Source organism: Siphateles boraxobius, unplaced genomic scaffold (assembly GCF_051911475.1).
Source record: "Siphateles boraxobius isolate OS27281-9 unplaced genomic scaffold, OSU_SipBor_1 19, whole genome shotgun sequence".
Classification (NCBI taxonomy): domain Eukaryota; kingdom Metazoa; phylum Chordata; class Actinopteri; order Cypriniformes; family Leuciscidae; genus Siphateles; species Siphateles boraxobius.
This window is the reverse complement of record NW_027508799.1, coordinates 25,870,641-25,894,224: the sequence shown is the minus strand read 5'-3', so window position 1 is coordinate 25,894,224 and position 23,584 is coordinate 25,870,641. Positions and strand designations below refer to the sequence as shown.

The window sequence follows — 23,584 nt, the reverse complement described above, 5'->3', positions numbered from 1 at the left end:
TTAAATTTCAGTTTTTTCCTCAGTGTGAAATTACACCCTTTAAATTTTATAAAATATAGTAAGGGATGATGAAATGAGCCATGTTGCTATTTCACACAGTTTGAAATAGTGAAGATGAAACAGAAGATAATGTATGTATAGGAGCCTGTAGCAATGAAGTGCTCTCCAGAGACTTCTCCTTAAGCAAATTACATCTTTGCTATTGCCATGTATTCACGACTGACATCCAATTTGGCCCATGAATTTTTGAGTTTTTTTTTCCAGGTTAATGAATATTTTACTTGAGCCAGCCTTTTATTTTGAGTGTTGGACCACAAAATAAAAAAAATAAAAAAATATTTTTAAGTGCAACAAGTGGTGGCCCTTGCTTGAGTAGAACACAATTACTTCAATTCAATAACTCATTAATGGTCCATACATAGCTCCAGATTGTAAGTATAGCAGAAAATTGGGAGAGAGTATATGGGGAGAGAGTATATGGTGTAGAACAATATACTGGCTGACTTTTTAATATTGAAAATCAGAAGAAAGGACAATTACAGCTTGATAATTGATTACGGCTCCCCTGGGTTCACTGTAAACAGAAGGTGCATCATTAAACTCCATTTATGCCTATTTGCCTTTGTTGCCATTCAATTCCATAGGGCCTTTGCTGTCTGTGTAATTAAATGATTTTTGACCCTCAAATTGGAAATAACCCAATTTCAGGGGAAATTTGATCTAAGCTTCATTTTTATTCAAAACCACACGCAATTAAAATTGGAGTTTTTGTGGCTTTTAATTATGTTAGCTTTGATGATATATTTGAAAATGCATAACTAGCAAATACATAAATTTCTATCATGACAACTCTGAATATTTTAGCACGGTAATGGATATGACAATGTTAATGTATTTGGTCTTGGCTGAAAAGATCTGCTACACTGCTGCTAAATTGCTGCTACTCTTGATTTGTTGCTGTTGTTGTAGATTATTGTTGCTGCTGCAGCAAAGCAAGTTCAGGAACTTAATACTGCCAATGCATACACCGATACGCTGCTGTGAGTATGTCAGGCATACTGCTGTTGCACAAATGGCCAATATCAATTACCCATAGCAGATCTATACAGGTGGAACTGGGGAACTTTAGTGTATGGTAACCAGCCATTTAAATGTTGAGCAACAAGCTCATTGCCTGCAGATGCAAAATGAACCAATCAGCTTGCGCAGTGTAGTTAGCGCTGTAAATATCATCAGCTGTGTTAAGGACCCATCAGCCTGCGCCATCTAGAATTTCATGGCAGATCTAGGCATTAAAAATGTACAGTTTATAATTTTCTGAGAATTCAGGTGAAAATTACTGATGACTCCACTAGTCTCATACTAGCAATGTAGTGAATATAAGGGTGGCTGTGTGTAACTTCAATAGAGAGCTGTCTTGCCACCTATGGCTTGTTTCAAACGAGCGGTACGGTATAGTACAGTACGGTACGCAATTATTTCCGCTTAGATTTTCAGAAGTTGTGGATGGTATCAAAATACCGAACCACTATTTTGGGACTCTTCCGTTGGAGAGTAAGGGTAGTGCGGTACCTAAAGGGTGGAGCTAGACTCACTGCAGAACGTTGATTGCTTGACAGAGAATCATCACTTGCATGTGCTACAAGGGGGGCCAACAACAATGACGTCGATCGCTGCTTTCCGGAATACACCATGCCTTTCAAGTTAGGGTACAGTTGGCGGTGGAAACGCAAGCTAGATCAGGGTTTGACGTCCCGAATCGTTCTGTACTATACTTTACTGTATTGAACCCCTTGGTGGAAACGAGCCACTAGTGCCAAAGCGTCTCTCTTCACAAAAAGCATCAACAGAGTGGATATTCCCAGTCTCAACTTTCTGTTTCAATAGAAAATATGTCAACACAGAACTCTGTGCTTGTCAAAGGATTTTATTTGGTCTTTAGCATGAATGAAAAAGTAACATTTTCATCAACCTATTTGCTTTATGTAATCCATGTTATGCCACGTTAGAAACTTACACAGGCTTGGAAATGAGGCCACAACGGTCTTTTCTTCCGCTTGCCCCTGTTTTGCTTGGAGCATCTGAGCGTTAATGCCTATAGAAGGATGCATGCCATTATGGGACAGCTACGGGCAAGCTTTTCTGTTTCCATCACACATCAGTGCCTCCATGAGGTAACATTATTGGAACATCATTTTCTGAAAAAGCCTGGGTTAATCCTGAGCATCAGGATTTTTGTCAGTGGAAATAGATGTTTCTCCGCAATGACAAGAGGTCTCTCTCTATCATTTCAGTTCGATTTCTTTCCAAAACACATGATCATACTCCCACTCTCATGACACCTACTGGAGCCTTGTCCCACTGCAACAGAGATCAATCAAATGTCAGTTTGAATTCTGAATATGCTCCAAAAATCGTATCATTCTTGAAAAAAACTAACATCAAATTTGAAAACTGACATCTCAGTTTTCTGCATAGTAATTATGTATCACTGGCATGTTTAAAATCTCAATCTATTGTGCCATTTAAACTAAATGAAAAATAAATCCACCCACTCAATAAGTATTGAATGAAATAGCTTTATTTCACCTCTCATCTTTGCTTTTGCATGCAGACACACACTTGCTATCTTTTTATTTCCTTTCTATGGCTTTGCCACCTGGTGTCCATCCAAGAGCCATTTTCCACACAGCTGTTGCGGGTATTCTGAGAAATCATAACTGATATCATGGTGAATTGATTTGGAGTTGTGCTTCAAAATAAAATTACAGATTGACAAGCATGAAATCAAAGGCAGATATTTATAAAATTATCTTTATTCAGTGGAAACCTATTTTAAGTTTTATTTACATCATTACATTTACATTACACACAATGGCTTTTTCTATTGTTTTTTATCTTCAGTTAATCTGTGATGCATATGTGCATATGGAGGCGCAAGGATGTACTTCACTGCATAACCACACTCTGCACCGCCAACAGTGCAATGATTGTAATCCTAATTATATTTGACCTCCTGTGTCCTACTGAGTCAAAAACAACGTGCAGTGGATCTAACCATTCCATATTCTATCTCAAAGACAAATTAGAAAAGACAATGCAATATGGCATGCATATTTTAAGACTGTGAGAGTGGGCCAGACAATGCTGGAAGGCAGTCTTCTGCAAAAATGTCATGCTAATACACAAAACACATCACAGAAAATATCTATGTATGACATTCAGCCCCTTATCCACTCTATGTATAATAAAATATGAATGTATATGCTATAAATAAAGTGGAAAGAAAAACACAGCATGGGGATAGGACTAAATGATGATCTATTCAATCTAATTGTAGTTCATAATCTAAATGATCTATACAGTTATGATTTGTAATGCGTTCTGACATGCTTTTATTTCTTTTGGGTGATTCCCTTTAAAGATGTCTTGCTAAGAGCATTTCAGAAGAGAAGATGAGGGAAAGGTGTTGAATTCCTCTCTGGGAACAGGGTAGGCGTTGAACAGAGACTTTGAATGAGGACACGCTGAAGGACAGGATGAATGTAATAGGGCTCACCACCTAACAGTTGGCCCAGAACTCAAACTAGTCTTAGGGGGTACTCTGTATAGAGTAATTGCTAGTTCTTCTTTTCTCTCTCTCTCTCACACACACTTTCATGCACCAGGTCATTTCAGTGATTTAAATTAAATAATAGACACCCATTTATTTGAGTTCCAGACAATATATGGGGGTGGTGATGGCACAGTGGATAAGACACATGCCTTTGGTGTGAGAGAACCGGGTTCGAATCCACTGTGAGACACCAATGTGTCCCTGTGCAAGACACTTAACCCCTAGTTGCTCCAGAGGCGTGCGACCTCTGAAATATATAGCAATTGTAAGTCGCTTTGGATAAAAGCGTCAGCTAAATGAATAAATGTAAATATATAATTTGCTAGCTTTTTGGAGTTTATCAAGCGACCTTAGTGATCCAAATAGTCAGGATGGATCTGATCTAAGTTGTTTTGAACTATTGAATGTAAAAAAATTTTTTTTTAAAAAACCCATACTTTTAATGGAAAAAAAGATTGTTTAATAGAAATTACCTTACCACAAATGGTAAAACGATTAACAGGTTATCTACTGTAAAATACTGTAAAGAAAATATTTATATAATATATATAGGGTGATATCATGTAAAATGGGCCATTTAAGGTTTGGGGGTCCCAGCCCCTCTGGAATTTAGAGCCATTGACTGCAAAAGATGTCAAACTGTTGTCATAACTGTGCTTGACAAGTAACAGGTGATTTGATTAGTTTATGGTAGCTATGGTGGGCGGGGGAATCATTCAAATCGAGACTACACCAGAAAGCTGCATGGTAGCCTGGCATACCAAATCTAACTAAACTATTATAAGGATGATAAATCTATAAAAAATGCACATAAAAAACTATGCATAATATCTCTCTTGATGGCATCAATCAGAAATAATGTTGTTAGTTTGGTATATGAACATATTTTTTGAAAAAGTTATGTTTTTCTTGGCGGCCCAATTTACCTTAACCCACTGAGGTAAAATGGGCCATCATCTGTCACACACACACACACACACACACACACACACACACACACACACACACACACACACACACACACACACACACACACACACACACACACACACACACACACACACTGTCAGTTCACTGATCTATGTTGTTCCAAAATTGACTTTTTTAATTGCACATTTGAATATGTGGGTTACAAAATGTTTTTTGTAATGGCAATATGTATGTTAGTTTAATGCAGTTTAAATGTCATGTGGCTGTATAAGCAATTGTCTTTTAAAATTAAAATTGAGAATAAATTACTATTTCCCTTTGCAGTTTGACTGGGCCATTTTACCTGAAACAAATGGCCCATTTTACCTGAAACTGCTCATGCAAAAAAAGTTGGCACAGCTGATGTTTCAAGAAATGTAGGGCCTAAATAATTATATTTTATTACATAATTTCAAAACAAAATTATCAAAAACAGTCATTAATCATTAAAACGCATGCAAAAGGCATATTTGGTATTGTATTATTGTCCCAAACGATTTACCAAAAAGTGGCCCAATTTAGCTGATATCACCCTATATACTGTGCAAAATATATATAATATAATTTATTATATATAATAATAATATATATACATACATAGGCCTACATACATACATAGCCCACATATATATATTGTCCAAAACATGCAAATGTGAAATATTAATTAAATCTAAAAAGATGTAACCCTTAAAATGTAACCCTTCACAATCAAAGTAAAAATTTGGCCAACAAGTTATACTAATAACTTAACTTATAGAGATTTTTTAAATATGTGCATTTGCCTACTAACCTAGACAGTTCGGGGACAGATAACAGCACATGAGTGAATCATACAATTCTTACAATACAATAAAGGATCATGTTAAGTTATTTGAGTATTATGAGAATATTTTTACCTGTCATCACCAAAAAAAAAAAAAAAAAAAAAGATGTCCAAAAGATGGAGTACTCATGCTATCCAAGTAGGCAGCTCACTAGGTTTCGAAACACGGCCCCACTCTTTCTAGGTCTTCTCATAGACAGTAGTGTATGTCTCGTCGGAGCTCCTCCCTCCTGCAGAAGCGAGCAGCACCTCCATTCAAACCCATCCAAACTCAAGGCATGAGCGTCTGCTCTTCCCCGCACAGCTGCTGCTGATCACCTACCTGCACAACAAACTCTGGATATTCGTCTTGTACTTTACACACCTTTAAACCTTCAAAAAAGAGGCGAACTAAATCATTCTGGCCCTAAACACACACACAAGTGGTTTTCCTGACTGCAAACATGGCGAGTGCCTCGTACCACATCTCTAATCTTTTGGAGAAAATGACATCCAGCGACAAGGATTTCAGGTCAGTCGTAATGCACATGTGTAGATCGAGTGTTGAAGATCATGCACGTTTATTTGCAGGGCTTGTGATGGCGTTTGAATGTTTTAATAAATAATGAAGCGATCGCAGAAAGTTTTAGGCCTCGTATCGCGCCCCTGTTGTTGTTTAGATTGACATGCTAGGCTAACAAGCTAACTCATACTGTACGGGGATTTATTTGGATTTTTTACCGTTTAAAATTGTGCATAGGCCATGCATTCACGGCTATAACTTGTTAATTTGCCCTCTCATGTTGGAATATAAGCTGTCAAATGTGTGTTTTAGTGTGGATGTTAGCAAGCTAGTGTTAGCCTATTAGCCTTAGCATTTATTTTTGGTGGCACTGCTCTCGAACTGTCATATCATTTGTACAATTATTTATTCCAAACAATAGACAAAATTAGCAGAGTTGTTGAGTCATTGCAGCATTTGATGTCATTTTGTGTAATTTACTTTCCTCGTCTTCGTATAAGTTGGCTAATATTAGCATAAGTGAGCGTCCATTAAATGTGCATAGAATCTAACTTACATGAGCTGTTTGGAGAAGTTGGTATTGTGTAGAATTGACATTGAATTCAAGGTTTTTCTTTGATTAGGATCTCTGCATTCAGTGTTTCAGAGAAAATTGTATCGTTTATATATTTAAGTTAAAACAGGTTTGACATGCCATTCTTTTACCATTTACTTATTATATTCAGTCGTTAATCTTGTATTTGTTATCTTGTGCAGACTAACACTTAAGGCAGAAGTTGACTTGTCCTTTGTAAGTTACAGTCTCTGCGGAATGTTTTAATATGATGGGAACATTTGAAAAGAGTTTTTTTTTAATATATATATAGCCTATTAAATTATGATGATGTATATTTCCCTCAATGTTATACCTGTAATTCTGCAAAGGTCCTCATTGACTTTGTTCTGAGAATACTTGTCGGGTTTGAAATGCTGTCAAGGCCAGAAGCACGTGTAAATATGTTGATAACTGTTTAAAAGGATAATGATTATCATGAAATTGTAGTTCCTAATCTAAATGGTCTATACAGTTACAATTTGTAATGTGTTCTGACATGCTTTTCTTTCTTTTGGGCGATTCCGTTAAAGATGTCAGTATATTCAACAGCAGCCAACAGGAGGTTAATGGTTTGTGAGTTTTATACATATCTGACAGGAGTTTTCAAATGAATAGTACTAATGCAGCCTTCGGATCATATTTCCAGAGTCTACCCTGCTTGTCATTCACGTCAAACCACTTGCTGTTCTCATTCCACCTCTTTCTGAATTTCACAAGATTTTACCCCTGGGAACATTTTGCTTACACACCATTCTAGGTCTCTTCTGTTGGTGTGTGCTGGCGTTCTCTCTCTCCGCCCTACTGTAGGAGCGTGCGTCTCATGCATTATTCATTCTTACTTAGGCTCTCTGGAATAAGAGATTCCATGCCTTCAAATATATGCCAAAGCAGACGGTTTTAGAACTTAGTGTGTGTGTGTGTGTGTGTGTGTGTGTGAGAGAGAGAGAGAGAGAGAGAGAGAGAGAGAGAGAGATGGCACGTATTAGGGTATGCAGAGGGTTTTCGCTCACATCACATATAAGGTTTTGTGCTGAGGCTTTGATGTTTGCACCCAAAGACAAGATTTCATTTTAATCCACTCCAGTTTTAGCTCAGAAGTGGATTATGAATTTAGCAAACCATGACAAGTGAGATGAAAAGGTGAAAATGCTTCAGTCAGTCCATCTGCTTTGACATAATGCCAGCAGCCCCTGCCATTCTTTTTCTAGTCCTCTTTATAGTAGCCATCCAGTGCTGAAGTTACGTGAAAAGTTACAAAATGCTGATGCTTGATTTTTATTCATCGGAAAATGGTTGGACAATGAAACATTTCTTTATATGACAGGTGGTTGGAGGGTAGGGATTGCTCACAAGGTTTACATTTTGGTGGGAGAAACTCTTTCTTCAAAAAAAAAAAAAAAGTAAACTGATAAATGATTCATAACAAGTCCTTGTTTATTCCCTCAGATTCATGGCCACCAATGATTTGATGTCCGAGTTGCAGAAGGATTCCATAAAGCTGGATGATGATAGTGAACGGAAGGTGGTCAAAATGATTTTAAAGCTCCTGGAGGACAAGAACGGAGAAGTTCAGAATCTGGCTGTAAAATGGTAAGCTTTTTGCCATTGTTCAATTGTTTCAGTCCTTCTGTGCTTGGATGAACTTGAAAGCTTCTCTTACTTGGGGGTTTTCAGTATGTCCTTCATGAATTTGCTTCAGTTTGTTCTCTGAAATTGTTTTAATGTGAAATTGATTCATGCCACAGTGATTTAGTGAGAGGTATTGCTGTTTTTTTTACTTTGATTTATCTCGGTTGTTAGCCTTTGAGATTAACCTCTATTTTTTCCCCCTAGATAGTTTTGAAGGGATTGAATGAATAAGTCACAGTAATCTTTTATCATTTAATTTGGTCTTTGTGCTGAAATACAAGTAAACAACAACTCTTTTTAAACCTTATGGCAGTTAAAGCCATCTTGCGAATGGATTAACACTGACTTGTATGCTAAACAGAAAAAAATTGTAATGTACCATTTTGCAGTGCAGACATTTTTGCAAGCAAACCAAATCCAAATGTATACATTGCATAGTAATAGACAAATCTGAAGTATTTCACAGGTTGAACTAAAAGTCCCTATTTCTTGCAGTTTGGGCCCACTTGTCAGCAAAGTGAAGGAGTACCAGGTCGAAACCATTGTTGATACATTGTGTACAAACATGTTATCAGATAAGGAGCAGCTTCGAGATATTTCTAGTATCGGCCTCAAAACGGTGATTGGAGAGCTCCCGCCAGCGTCCAGCGGTAAAACAAGCTTTCCCTGTGTAATACTATTAATGCAGTTGTATTCCCCAACTGTGTTTTTATCCTCTATATTGTGATTTAAAGTGCAAAGAATTCATTCACATGCTTATGGCTATATTTAGTTATTTTCATGTGCCATCTTGCCTGCTAAGTCCATTTCTGTTTGCTTTAGGCTCTGCCCTTGCTGCTAGCGTTTGCAAAAAGATTACAGGCCGCCTCACAAGTGCCATTGCCAAGCAGGAGGATGTCTCAGTTCAGTTGGAAGCATTGGACATCATGGCAGACATGCTGTGCAGGTATGTCAGACAAGCCATGTGATGACTGCTGCTCTTGTTTAGACCAATTGTGCTTTTGAGTGCACATGGGCTCCTGCCAGGTAATTTCTTGATGTGTTTGTGCACACGCATCTCCCCTCTGTGACCGTTCTCAGTTGTCTTTTTCCTCAGTTCACCAAGCTGAGTATACTATAAAGGTCTTTTAGTTTAGATGCTGACGCTCGGCTCTGTTGTGTGGTTACTAATGGCAGTTTTATTCTCATATATTTATATTTTTATTTTTTATTCTTATAATTTGTAGTATTATGTTTCATGTTGTATTTGTATTTGTATATGTCCACTGGAAGCCTCAGTACCAAAACAAATTCCTTGTGTGTGCAAGCACACTTGGCAATAAAGCTCATTCTGATTCTGAGACTTGGGTGAATCCATTTTGCAGTTATACTTGCACACTTTCATTAGGCAGATGCTTTTATCCAAAGCGACTTTGAGATTTTTTGCCAGTTTCTGTGCCATGGGAATTGAATCCACAACCAAACCATTACTAAGGTCATGCTTCACCAATTGACACAGAATACACAGAATAATTTAAACATGAAGCATTTATTTTCCCATGTTTAGGATTTGAAGCTTGTTCACCCTAAGAATGAAAACTATAACAACTGTATTCACATCCACACCAATGGATGATAACATTGTTTATTCTAAATTTATAGTTGTAGTTTTTGGAGGGAAATTAGCTATACATGCAGTATACTGCAGAAATAGTAGGAGTGTTAGTATGTTATAATCTAATAAAAAAGATAAACCAACCAAATTAGTGGTCATTATGTGGTCTTTGCAACAATCTCTTCTTTTGAATATCTAACATGATTGTTTGTGTTTAATCATCCAGACAAGGAGGCCTCTTAGTGAATTTCCACCCTTCCATTCTGAGCTGTCTGCTGCCTCAACTGACAAGCCCTCGCCTGGCAGTAAGGAAGAGGACCATCATAGCCCTGGGACACCTGGTCATGAGCTGCGGAAACTTGGTTTTCGTAGACCTCATCGAGCACTTACTATCCGAGCTCTCACGCAATGACTCCATGTCAACCACGCGCACTTACATCCAGTGTATTGCTGCCATCAGCAGACAAGCTGGCCACAGAATCGGTGAGGCTCCCCCGTTCTTACAGACCTCAGATAACTTAATGTCTTCAGGGTTCAAGACCTCATCTCAGTTACTCTTTAAGTGCTGAAAGCAATTTTAGGGTGCACTTATTGAAGCCATCATCTGTGATCTTCTCATACAGCTATTAGTTTCACCACTGATGCTGTAATTTAGCCTTTGCTGGAATGAGCTAAAGCAAATCAAAGCCATCCTCAAAGATCTTTAATGAAAATGATCCAATTATTACAATAGCTGTTTTTTTGCTTAAAGCATAGTCTAAATACATTTGTGTAATGATATCCTCCCCTCCTAGGTATTGCCTTTTTACCATGGCTTGATCTTGAAGTCTGGAGTCCTTTCTTATGATAGAAAATGTTTCACTCAAGATTGAGGTCACCAGTGTTGACATCGAATCTTGATTACATTTCACTTTATGATTGCTCAGGTTGATGAGCAGTAGACGTTATTCAAGCCGTGGTGTGCCATCTCTCTTCCCATCAGTTTTTCTTTGGCAAGAAGTATTTTGACGTCATTCAAAGACAATTCGTTGATTTCTCTTTTCCAAAGTTTTTAATAATTGATACAATAATAAAACACTTTGAAGTTATTCGTAATTATTCACAACTTTTACCGTTTTCTACATTTCCACGGTTCCACCCCCACAGCATGATTATATATAGGGGGTATAAGCTTGAAGTCAACTCTCTTTGGAATTTGACCGAACAAATTGCCAGAATGTAATTGTGTGACAGGAGATAGAACAATCTCCAGTACGGTTGTTATTACCCGTCACCTTGTCATCAACGTTGTTCCATTGCAGCGCTGCTAAGGCAGGCCATTTGGCACAAATGAAATGAAGTGAAAAGTCATTTAGGTTTGCTGCTGTGGTGCGCCGGTACCCATCAGCCAATTACCGCCTACGTTTGATGAAACAAAGACAGCTGCGATTAAGATGCTCAAGATTACTTCAGTGGAATGCACTCAGTTGTTTTGTAGCTATCTCTTGGCGCTACAGTTTTAATTAAGTCTTTTTGTCATCTTAAGATTTTTTTCTTTGATTGTGCTGAAAACAGCAAGGCCTTTATCTTGCAGTCCTCCAAACTCATTTTTATTTCACAATGAATTATTACAGTTTGATGTTAAGCTTTGCAACTTTCTGATGTGTGTGTAACGATGGTAATGTCTACATGCTGATTTTATCCTGCAGGTGAGTATTTGGAGAAGATCATCCCATTGGTGGTGAAATTCTGCAATGTTGATGATGATGAACTGAGGGAATACTGCATACAAGCTTTTGAGTCTTTCGTAAGAAGGTTAGTCTACATTTACTGTCATCTACGTCTACATTTGTGATACCAGAAAATTATATTTTCTATGAAAATGTAAGTTTGTTTCTCATGATATTATAATTAGGGCTGGGTATTGTGACAAAATCTTCGATACCGATACCTTGACTTCGATACCGGTTCCTGAACGATACTTTTTTCGAAACCAATTTTATGAAACCAGTTTTAACAATATAACATTACCTAAAAAAACTTTTATTATTTCAGTTTGTTGACTTTTTTTACACTCATATTTTGAGTCTGTAAAAGTGCACCAATGTTTTCTATGTTTTCTAGTTTTCTATGTTTCCTAATCATTTAACAACATGTATTCTTTACTTCAATGAGCTCATTGTCTCAGCCTTAACTTAATGTATTGTTTAACAATTAAACTGAATGAAAATTAATTGAAATGCATTACACACAGTCACCTCTGATAACAGATCACTCTAAATTGTAATTTAGACACATGCATTTGCTGTAAAGCTGTTTTGAAACAATATGTATTGTAAAAAATGCTATACCCTACAAATAAATGGGAATTGAATTAAATATAGGCTACTGGGGGACGCGATGCCTCACGCTCAGTGCACATGAAGCTTGCCGCAAAGCACTGGCAAAAGTAGCCTAATGATTATGGATGTGTTGGGAAACAATAGCAAAGAGATATTTTAATTGTTTATTAATGAACAAGTGTTTACCAAGTGTGTTGGCTGCAAAGATGAAAATGGCGGTGCTTACTCGTCATTCCTGCAGTAGTGAACGCGCGCACGCCTATATGGATTAGGTAATCAAACTATTTATCTCTAATTGTTTCGTTTAAAATTGGACATTTTGACCGTCTATAGGACTATTTCTCATGTCTGTGACGTGAGGCAAGTATCCTATATGCTGAGTTTCGGTTCATTTGTGACACGCTCCAGTTCTTGCAGTCGAAGACGGATAAACTTTGAAAAGTGTATTCTGTGCACTTTTAAGTGCCTTATCAGATTTATCGTGTTGCCGGTCTTGGCAGCAATTATCTTGTCGATAATAGTGCATCGCGTGCTTCTGGCATCGAGTCTGGTACCGAGTCTGGTACATGGGTACACTTTTGATCATTTCCACATATTTTCTATCTATCTGGGTTGGGACGCTTACACTCTCTCTTACACACACACACACACACACACTACAGCCTCACGTGCGACGAGCCACGTCTCTGGGCAGCCGTAATAACTAGTGTTTCTCCGCCACAGCCAATCATGCTTCATGCTTATTGTTTCACTGACGTTAACGAGATTAACCACTTAGGTACCGAAAAACAAGACATGTTTCAGTACTCGGTAGTATCGAGGCAATTCGGTCGGTACCTAAAAAGTACCGAACTCGGTACCCAGCCCTAATTATAATAGATGAGTTGGACCAGAGAGTGAAAGGGAAAAAAAAGAAAAGAAAAAATTTGGTTATTAAAAAGTTATTCTGCTGTTTAGTAGTAGTAGTATAGATAATAAGAATATTGGTGATGGCGCAGTGGATAAGATGCATGCTTTTGGTGTGACAGACCTGGGTTCGAATCCACTGTGAGACACCAATGTGTCCCTGAGCAAGACACTTAACCCCTAGTTGCTCCAGAGGTGTGCGACCTCTGAAATATAGCAATTGTAAGTCGCTTTGGATAAAAGCGTCAGCTAAATGAATACATTAAATGAAATATTAACAACAAATACGTAGCCATTGAAAAGCTGTAATCTTGAAGTTTCCCTGTTACCTGACTGTACACAAATAAAACATATATATCATGTGTTATATGTTAATTAAAAAAAACTTTTGATTCCCAGGTGTCCAAAAGAAGTCTACCCACATGTCCCAACAGTCATTAGCATCTGTCTTAAGTATCTGACCTATGACCCCAACTACAACTATGACGACGAGGATGAAGATGAGAATGCAATGGATGCCGATGGTGTAGACGAAGATTATCAAGGTACGAGGCGGGGCTCATTTCTCCTCTCTGTCTGAGGGAAGAAGGATTTATTCTCTCTCCCAAACCAAAAGAGTCTGTTTAGCTGTAAGTTACCACCTCAGTTTGTTAGTTCTGGTGTGTGTTAGCCTCTGCTTGTTGCATAACAGTAATAACAATGAAAGCACCATATTGGTAATACAGCAGTCAGAGAAGACAGTCTGTCCATGTTTGAAGACAAAAAAAAGTTGGACCTCTGCAAAGACCATCAGAATTCAGCTTCTTGTTGGAAGGAATGGACGGTGGTAACTAGTCTGTTCTAGCAGCTTTAAATAATGGCTACGCTTTCACAGCTGATAAAATTGGCTCTGAGATTGGTTTGGGGGTACTGATTGTCCTGTAATGACTAGACAGGCTTAAACATTTGCCACCATTCCTCTGGCACCTTAGAGATTGTCAAGCCGGCACCTTTTCACCCTCCTTAATGCATGTTTTGAGCATGTCGTGCCACTTTCTTTGACAGAGGTTGTGCATTCTCTGAGTGAAAATGCTTTATTTAACCATTAGTGCTCTGAAGCACAACTGAGTGTGGATGTGTTCAGCGTTGCATGTTAAAGGTGTTGGAATGAAGTTTTCCATGTGGAAGCATGGTTCAAGAAATATGGGTTGCTGCACCCCCAGAATTTGACAGGAGCAGACTATAATGACAAGCCCCTGTCCTAAAGCTTGAGTTAGATATTCAATACATTCATGACTGCCTTTGTTCTACTTGATCTTTTTTGGCATCAAGGATTTTTAAATTCTCCCCTATTAGAGTGTCATTTTCATCCATGAATCATATTCGTACCTATTTGCTGTTTTCTTTTCAATTGTGCTGACTAGGGCTGCTCGATTATGGAAAAAATCATAATCACGATTATTTTGGTCAGTATTGAAATCACGATTATGTTACACGATTATTTTACATGACTTTGGGAACGTGTTGCATTTATTAAAAGACACCTTTCAACAACTCTTAAAAAAAATCTAAATGTGAACATTTATTGTATTTTTTTAACTATTAAACAGACCTGCAAACTCACAAGTGGTGAAAAAGGTGACATGTTTACAAATTAATTTGTTGTAGGGGGTCACCAGGGCGTTTTTTGCCTTTATAAAGGACAATTTATTAAACAGATGATCAGGTCATGTGCGCTCGCGCTGCCGTTCGCTTTAACTGAGGCGCTACAGTGATCGAGCAGAGATCTGCGACAGTTCGAGATACGTCTATGGTCTCACTCCAGTCTATATTAAATTAGCCAATTGTTATTGTGAAGTTTATTGTGCTTGCAGTTTATGACTGTATAGGCTGAGAGAGTTTATGGCTTCAGGAGAGGCGGATGTGCGTGTGTGCGAGTCATTCAGAACACAGGACAAAATAATCGTTTTTTAATCGATTGTACTATTTTGGAGATCGTTGGGAGCCAAAATCGAAATTGAAATCGAAATTCGATTAATTGCACAGCCCTAGTGCTAACTGCACTAGTTTGTAAGCGCCTTAGGAGTCTTGTACAGTTTGGCAGCAGATTTGAGGGTATGTTTGTTTTTGTCTTAAAAGTCCACACTTCAGAAGTCCATGCTTTTTTGTTTTGTGGTTCAGGGGACAAACTTGTAGCCCTATATGTTCCACACTCTCTGAGTGTTTTACAATGAAATAATTTTTGTGGCTGCTTGATTAGCTTGAGATGTGTCTTGGTACCCAGTAGGGCTGCACAATTTGGGGAAAATGTCGTATTGCGATTATTTATGTCAATATTGTGATTGCGATATAATAAATAGGGGTGGGCGATATAGCCTCAAAATTATATCACGATATTTCAAGAATATTTGCGATAATGATATTTATGACGATATAGACATTTTTTTTGTTGTTGTTGAAATTTTTCTTATTATGTTTATCTCGCCTAAATGTTTGCTCACTCATTGCGTTTTTACGTGGTAATTTTGTTGTTAAAGAGTTTACACAACACAAGGAAGCTTGATTTCAATCTTTGAATTAAATGTTAAATGTGTGTTGGTCTAACACCAGTATTCAGAAATACTACACAAACATAATAAAGTAATCAAATGTAAAATAACACAGTATTTTAGTTCTGTTTCCTGATTAAATTAAATACATAGGCTAATAATTCTCATTCATTACAATTAAAGCTATCTTTTGTTGTTTTGACGACAACATTAATGATAGACGCATAGCCTATGGCTGCTGTCACTTTTACAGCTAGTGCACGGATCCATTGCTGTTTTCATTATACTGTCTGTCACACTGTCACATGCGTTTTATACATAACCGACTGTGTTTATGAGTATACTCACCAAGACCGGAAGTTTTACACAATTTTGCGTTTTCCCCCCCATTAAAGCGATATAATCCGCGAAAAATAACTTTAGTTTCTCGCGAGCTGTACTCTATGTATGCACGCAGTGCAACTCTCTCAGAGGGTGCGCGAGTAGCTTACTGGATGAAAACACTGGATGGTTTAAAACCACTTGAATGTTTAAACTGATAAGAATCAAGAAGACTTGAAAATTATAAACTTTAGTTACGATGCACTGATGGCCCGATTGTGCAAGAGCACATTCAGTCATGTCCCGACTCCTAAACGCACGCGAGAGAAGACGCGCGTCGGCAGCCCCGCTGAACACTCAAGCTGTTCGTGAAATTGCTAAATCGTCATCGGAGGCTGACAGGCTGCTCTCCCGCTCAGACAGGTGTTGTTGTTGTGCGTGCTAGGGAACGTAAATGCGCCATACGTCATTGCGTCGCTATATCATTGATATCGCGATATGACACTTTTTTTATCATGTAAAAATGTATACCGGTATTATCGTGGACGGTATGATATGGCACACCCCTAATAATAAACAAATGGTTTCATGAGTCAACTTGCTTGGTCCTCAAGGAAAATGCGCACAGATTAGTAGTGATAATGCTGAAATCTGTATTTCTCAACTCAAACTAGCAACAACAACTAAATAATCGATAACGCCTATAATTATCAATAAGCCATTTATGTCTGGATAAAAATGCCCCCCCTTCCCCACACACACAATTTTAAACATTAATTAAAGCCATCCAACATTACAGTGATTCCGTCATTACAATTGAAAGCTATCAATTTTTTTTAAACATTTATTAGGCTTCCAAAAATATAACAACTTTTAATTTAAGTGAGCTTTCAACAATTCTCACATAAACCCCCCAAAAAAAAAGAAACCCTCACATAATTTTTATGTGCCTGTCCCCTTCCTGTCTAATAGATAGGACATATACAGAAATTGAATAAAGTTCTCAAACAGAAATTATATATAGACTAATCCTTATTAAAGTTAGTCAAGAGCAGTGAGTGTTTTTCTCTGGTCCCTTTGTTTAACTTTAACGACAGAGATAATTAGTGGCTACTGTGTACTGTCCTTTTAAGACCAGACGTGGATCTCACACGCGCCTCATTCTCTCACGAGTCACAACTCTTTACGTTCATCACAAGACATTCACATGCAGCGCGTTTTTTTTCTTTTTTTTTTTTTCTTTCTTGTCACGCATGAATGGTTTAAAAGCATTTGCATGAATTAGAGCGGGATCATGTAACAATAGCCAAAGGATGACAAAAATTAACAGATGCTGCGTTAATTGCGCTAACTGCCATAATTTGTTTAGTTCATATAAAATCGCAGCATTTTGCGTCATATAATGGACCAACACCTCACGCCATAAGAACTGTTTCTTCCCTTCTGCTACTGGCCTCTTTAAACTTAGAACTATAAACTCTTAACCATGCCATATTTACACTGATTATAAACATTGCCATAGTTGCACAGACTTTAAACTATAAACTCTTAGTTTATACACTCTTGTGTATTTTTGTGTTCTTATCCTGTACCCTGTATGTTATATGTATGAACCTTCCTGCCAAAGTAAATTCCTTGTCTGTACAAACATTCAGGGCGAATAAACCCCCTTTCTGATTCTGATAATCGCGTAGGCTTGACATCGCGATTGCGATATGATTAATCGAGCAGCACTAGTACCCAGACGCATCTACATACATAATATGCCGACTGTTTTGGCCGAAATGGAATAAAATATGAACAATATGAATTGTAGCAGTTGCAACAGATGGAGTTATTCAAATTAGTGGCTTTGATTATAATATAATCTAACTCCAAACAGGAAGTGATGATGAGTACAGTGATGATGACGACATGAGTTGGAAAGTGAGGAGAGCAGGAGCAAAGTGCTTGGACGCTGTGGTGAGCACACGACATGAGATGTTACCCGAGTTCTACCGCACTGTTTCACCGGCGCTCATTGCCCGCTTCAAAGAGCGGGAAGAAAACGTGAAGGCGGATGTGTTCCATGCCTACTTGTCCCTACTCAAGCAGACACGCCCTGCCCAGAGCTGGCTCTGTGACCCAGATGCCATGGAACAGGGAGAGACTCCTCTCACAATGCTTCAAATTCAGGTAGAGAAAAATTTACTTTCTCTTTTACCTAGGACTGCTAGTTCATACATATACACAGATTCTTTCCTGGTTGTTTGTGTTTTTGATGTACATTTTGCACATGAATGACTTGTTGCTAAACTTGTCAAAATTATGTAACGTTTTTTGCAATATATTATTATATATGTATAATATAGGTCTTCATTGTAATATACTTTGAAGACTATTTGGAGACAAAAACTACTACTCCAGACATTTGGGATTCCTAATTATTAAAGTTCATTCATGAGTGTGATGTTTTGTATGCCTTTGCAGGTTTCCATGATAGTGAAAGCATTGCACAAACAGATGAAGGAAAAAAGTGTTAAGACCCGGCAGTGCTGCTTCAACATGCTGACAGAATTAGTAAATGTGCTGCCAGGGGCCCTGACACAGCACATTCCTGTTCTCATCCCAGGTATGTGCCGCAGGCAAGCTACTACATGTTAAAGCATGTAGTCATTCATTGCATGATCATTTGCTTAATTCTTGCCAAGTGTGATCAGCATTTTACCTGTGACATTTATAAAAGCACCATGGGGTAAACCTGGAAATGTTTGGTCTTTTTTTGTTGGAAGTCTTTCATAGCCATTATGTTAAGTTTCTCAATATTTGAAAATATTTTAGCATTTGGAGTGACATTTGTGAATTTTATTCCACCTAGGAATCATATTTTCCCTCAACGATAAGTCGAGCTCTTCAAACCTGAAGATAGATGCCCTGTCTTGCTTGTATGTGATCCTGTGCAACCATCAACCTCAAGTCTTCCACCCCCATGTTCAGGCTATAGTGCCTCCTGTAGTTGCTTGTGTGGGTGATCCCTTTTATAAGATCACCTCTGAAGCACTGCTGGTCACCCAGCAGTTGGTCAAAGTCATAAGGCCCCTGGATCAAACAGATGCTTTTGATGCCTCACCCTACATCACTGACCTTTTTGCTTGCACCATTAAAAGGCTGAAGGCAGCAGATATCGACCAGGAAGTCAAGGAGCGAGCTATTTCTTGTATGGGGCAAATTATTTGCAACCTCGGTGATAGCCTTGGTGCAGACCTACCGGGCACTCTCCTCATCTTCCTAGAGCGACTGAAGAATGAGATAACAAGGCTGACCACTGTCAAAGCTCTCACCCTCATCGCAGGTTCGCCGCTGAAGATCAACCTAAGGCCCATCTTGGGTGAGGCTGTTCCCATTCTTGCCTCCTTTCTGCGTAAGAACCAACGAGCATTAAAACTAAGCACACTGGCTGCACTGGACATTCTGGTCAAGAACTACAGCGATAGTGTAACACCGGCCATGATCGACGCTGTACTGGCTGAGCTGCCGCCTCTTATCAATGAAAGTGATATGCATGTCTCCCAGATGGCTATCAGCTTCCTCACCACGCTTGCACGAGTCCACCCTGACTCACTGTCTAAAATAAGTGGCTCTATTTTGGCTGAACTCATAGCTTTGGTTCGTTCACCGTTGCTGCAAGGTGGCGCTCTTAGTGCCATGCTGGAATTCTTCCAGGCTCTTGTAGCCACGGGAACTGCCAGCTTGGGCTACATGGACCTGCTACGTATGCTAACAGGTCCTGTGTATGCCCAGAGTGCAGCGCTCACACATAAGCAATCCTACTACTCCATTGCAAAGTGTGTGGCCGCTCTCACCCGTGCTTGTCCTAAAGAGGGCCCTGCAGTGGTGGGACAGTTCATTCAAGATGTGAAGAACTCGCGCTCCACCGACTCTATCAGATTGCTGGCTCTGCTTTCCCTGGGAGAGGTCGGTCATCATGTTGATCTGAGTGGCCAGCCTGAGCTGAAAACGGTCATCCTGGATGCCTTCTCTTCAGCCAGCGAAGAGGTCAAGTCGGCAGCTTCATATGCGTTAGGCAGCATAAGCGTGGGGAACCTCCCGGAGTACCTGCCCTTTGTCCTGCAAGAGATCTCTGGCCAGCCCAAGCGACAGTACCTGCTGTTGCACTCTCTCAAGGAAATAATCAGCTCTGCCTCGGTTGCAGGGCTCAAACCCTATGTAGAAAATGTGTGGGCGCTGTTGCTCAAACACTGCGAGTGTACAGAAGAAGGCACAAGGAACGTGGTAGCTGAATGTCTGGGAAAGTTAACACTTATCGACCCAGAGACTCTTCTGCCCAGGCTAAAAGGCTATCTCTTATCAGGTGATCGTCAAACTCTGCTTGTTAAATCTGTATCAAAACACTGATAATTCAAAGTTCTTAATATAAAAAAAAAATATATATATATGTTATATATATAAGTTTTGATAGAGGTGTTCTCTTTCTCTCCCCAGGATCATCTTATGCCAGGAGCTCAGTAGTTACAGCTGTTAAATTCACAATTTCTGATCACCCACAGACAATTGACCCTCTTCTTAAAAACTGCATAGGCAAGTACTAATTTGCACTTTTGAATTCTGTCAAACACTTTTAGAACTGATTTTTATGGTAATAATATTGAAATACTTCTAGGTGATTTCTTGAAAACATTGGAAGATCCAGACCTCAATGTACGAAGAGTGGCTCTAGTTACCTTCAACTCTGCAGCTCATAACAAACCTTCACTTATTCGAGACCTGTTGGATACAGTTCTCCCTCATTTGTACAATGAGACCAAAGTGCGCAAAGAATTAATCAGAGAGGTAATCTGACCTTTGTCCAAAGCCTAATGCTTTACTGTCTTTTTCAAGCCTCAAAGCTCAGTGTAATTGCCTCTTTCTAGGTTGAGATGGGTCCTTTCAAACACACAGTTGACGATGGTCTGGATATCCGGAAGGCTGCATTTGAATGCATGTACACTCTTTTAGACAGCTGCCTTGACAGACTTGACATCTTTGAATTCTTAAACCATGTTGAAGATGGACTTAAGGACCATTACGATATCAAGGTAAGCTGTCAGAGTAATCCATGAATCTTTCATGAGACAGGCCTTTTGCCATGCATATCATTTAGCGACCACATAAGATGAAAGAGTGAATTGATTAACAAAATTCAGTGTGTGGTCATCAAAGGCATAAATGCATAATGCATTGACAACAAACGTGATCCTACTTTATTTTAAATGTACTTATTACCAGGTGTGCTTTCATGATAATGAAATAGATGTGCTTTGTACTAGAAAATGTAGTATTTTAGGTTTAAATTGTTTACCTACCCACTTTAAACAGGATTTATCAAGTTATGCATTTACCTAGCAAGCCATGTGTGTTTGATAGTTTCTACGGACTTCAAAGATATAGTAGGACTAAAATATGTGCATAGGCTCATGAATCACAATGAAGGTTTATAATTCATAATGTTCTTTTTGCTCTATAAATGTCTTTACAGATGTTGACGTTCCTTATGCTGGCCAGATTATCTAGTTTGTGTCCCAGTGCAGTGTTACAGAGGTTGGACAGACTTGTGGAGCCGCTCAGGGCAACATGCACCACAAAGGTTTGCCAGATATTTATCAAACAATAAAATCAGACATAAAGCATTTTTGTGTATATTGAAAATAGAGGAAATCTGAGACATCTGTGGGTTTTCTTATGGAAGTGAAAGTTTGAATATGATTTGCAATATTTACAGATCCTGTTCCCCCTTCCCATCTATTCCCCTCTTTCTCCCTGTTTCTCAGTAATCACAAACAACTGGAAAGGTCATGAAACAGTCATGGCAATTAATTGCTCAAAAAGTGTTGAGCCCTTTGATTTCTAATTATGAAGTTGGCTCATAACACCTTTTCTTTCCCAGGTAAAAGCCAACTCTGTAAAGCAGGAGTTTGAGAAGCAGGATGAGCTCAAACGATCTGCCATGCGGGCTGTAGTGGCCTTGCTAACCATCCCAGAGGCAGAGAAGAGCCCACTAATGAGCGAGTTCCAGTCTCAAATCAGCTCCAACCCTGAGCTGGCCGCCATCTTTGACAGCATCCAGAGGGACTCCACCAGCGCTAATATGGAATCCATGGACACCAGTTAAATGACCACAACAATGTGCCCACTTCAAAAATCCACAAAGAAAACCAACCCTGTGGGACCCTTGTATTGTTCCATGCATTGCACTGAATCAAAAATAGGAGGAAAAGAAAATTCTAAAATTAAGAAAAGAAAAAAAAAAACTAATGAAAGGACAGACATTCATCATACTAAGCTTCAAAGCTTATTTCCACAATCTTTTGTTTTTCTATAAACAACAGGAAATTGCCTCAATCGGTCATTGTACTCCATTCCTCCCCCACCATTTTTTTATAAAAATTTTTTTCTCGTCGTTTTCATAGTTTCTGAGACATAATTTCTGACCACAGTATTTGTTACCATGGGAGATTCGTTCTTTACATTCTAGGCTGCCGACGACCCAATCGGGATCTACAGGGGTAAACTATAGCACTCGGTGAATTTGAATCGTTTAAGAACCATGATTTTTTTTCCCATGTCATGTTTCTTATCAGACAAATTTTATTAGGTTTTTGTACGATTTGAATGTCATCTCTCTTCTTTTTACTGTTGACAGCTTGAGTACAGAAGGAGATAAGTCTTAGAAATATTATCCAGAAGATGTGTGGCATATTTAGGGTGTTAATTGGATGAGTGGCTGCTTATTCTTCTTTCATTGCATTTCATTACATTCCCACTGTCTGCAGAATTGCGAGTCATAAGCATGTCACACATCCAGAGAATGAGAATTCAGCTACGCACGATTTGCATATTTTTCTTTTTCTATTTGATGACAATTTTGTTTGGCTCCAGCATATAGAGGTAAAATATGACATTGAACATTGTTATGGGAAGATATTGCCGTGTATGGAACGCACATATTGTGAATAAAATGAGTGGAGAATATTTTATCAGGTGCTCAACTGTATTCTGAAACCATAAGGGTGTTGCTCTCGCTGTTTAGATCCACTATTAAGATGCTGCCTTGTTTGAACTCTTCACCTGTAAAATTTGTTGGGAATTTTTTTTTTTTTTTAAATAGAGCTAGTTTAATTTACTGCAATACTCTTGAGTACTGTTTAATGTGCAGGTCTCTCTTTGAGGATATCTGTAAGCTGGGCAAATAAACACCATCATACATCTCACCATATAGCTGATCAACGGGTGACTGAAGTTTGAATCCCATACCCTGGAAATCACAGTGTGTATAATGCACAATCTAGGTTTATTTGTGTAGTCATGCATGCACAGCATTTAAATTCATTGAAGTGCGACAGTACGGCAATGTTCCTCCGAAAAAAATCAATAAAAGGCTCATTGCTGCCTGCATCCAAATTTCATTTTATGGAAAGTTAATAATAAAAAAATAATTGCTGATACATATTGCTCACAAACATGACAAGAGCTGGCTGTAATTTCCAGTTCCAATCTGCTTGGCTGACTTAATTCTACTTCTGGAAATTAAGGCACACAGATTTTTTTATTTGTTTTTTTTATTAGCACTTTTGAGGAAGAACTACTATGGATTTGATTAAAAGGTTAGTAGCAACACATTTATGTTTTTAGGCTCATAGTAGCTGATCTCTGTTTAACTCAAGTCTGAATCATACTTAAAGACAAATATAAAGTCCATACATGTTTTCCATTATTTTTCGTTTTTATATACAGCTGTTCATAG

At 38.5% G+C, this 23,584-nt stretch overlaps 1 protein-coding gene across 1 annotated transcript; it reads left to right on the top strand.

The window, feature by feature from the left end:
- The first annotated feature begins 5,600 nt into the window (after positions 1-5,600).
- cand1 (cullin-associated and neddylation-dissociated 1) lies at positions 5,601-23,056 on the top strand. Its single transcript, XM_077234569.1, has 15 exons — positions 5,601-5,919; positions 7,952-8,095; positions 8,630-8,784; positions 8,957-9,080; positions 9,955-10,211; positions 11,417-11,522; positions 13,355-13,500; positions 17,687-17,979; positions 18,274-18,415; positions 18,662-20,155; positions 20,287-20,382; positions 20,465-20,634; positions 20,715-20,879; positions 21,320-21,427; positions 21,728-23,056. The coding sequence occupies exons 1-15, from the start codon at positions 5,852-5,854 to the stop codon at positions 21,950-21,952; spliced, it is 3,693 nt and encodes a 1,230-aa protein (XP_077090684.1). The 5' UTR covers positions 5,601-5,851; the 3' UTR covers positions 21,953-23,056.
- The last annotated feature ends 528 nt before the right edge of the window (positions 23,057-23,584 follow it).

What these genes read in the sequence shown, in the direction of transcription:
- cand1 (XM_077234569.1), top strand. Translation starts at nt 5,852, where the DNA reads ATGGCGAGTGCCTCGTACCACATCTCTAATCTTTTGGAGAAAATGACA. An exon ending in TTTGAGTCTTTCGTAAGAAG is followed by an intron (nt 11,523 to 13,354) that starts GTTAGTCTACAT and finishes TTTGATTCCCAG; the next exon opens with GTGTCCAAAAGAAGTCTACC. An exon ending in GGGCAACATGCACCACAAAG is followed by an intron (nt 21,428 to 21,727) that starts GTTTGCCAGATA and finishes TTTCTTTCCCAG; the next exon opens with GTAAAAGCCAACTCTGTAAA.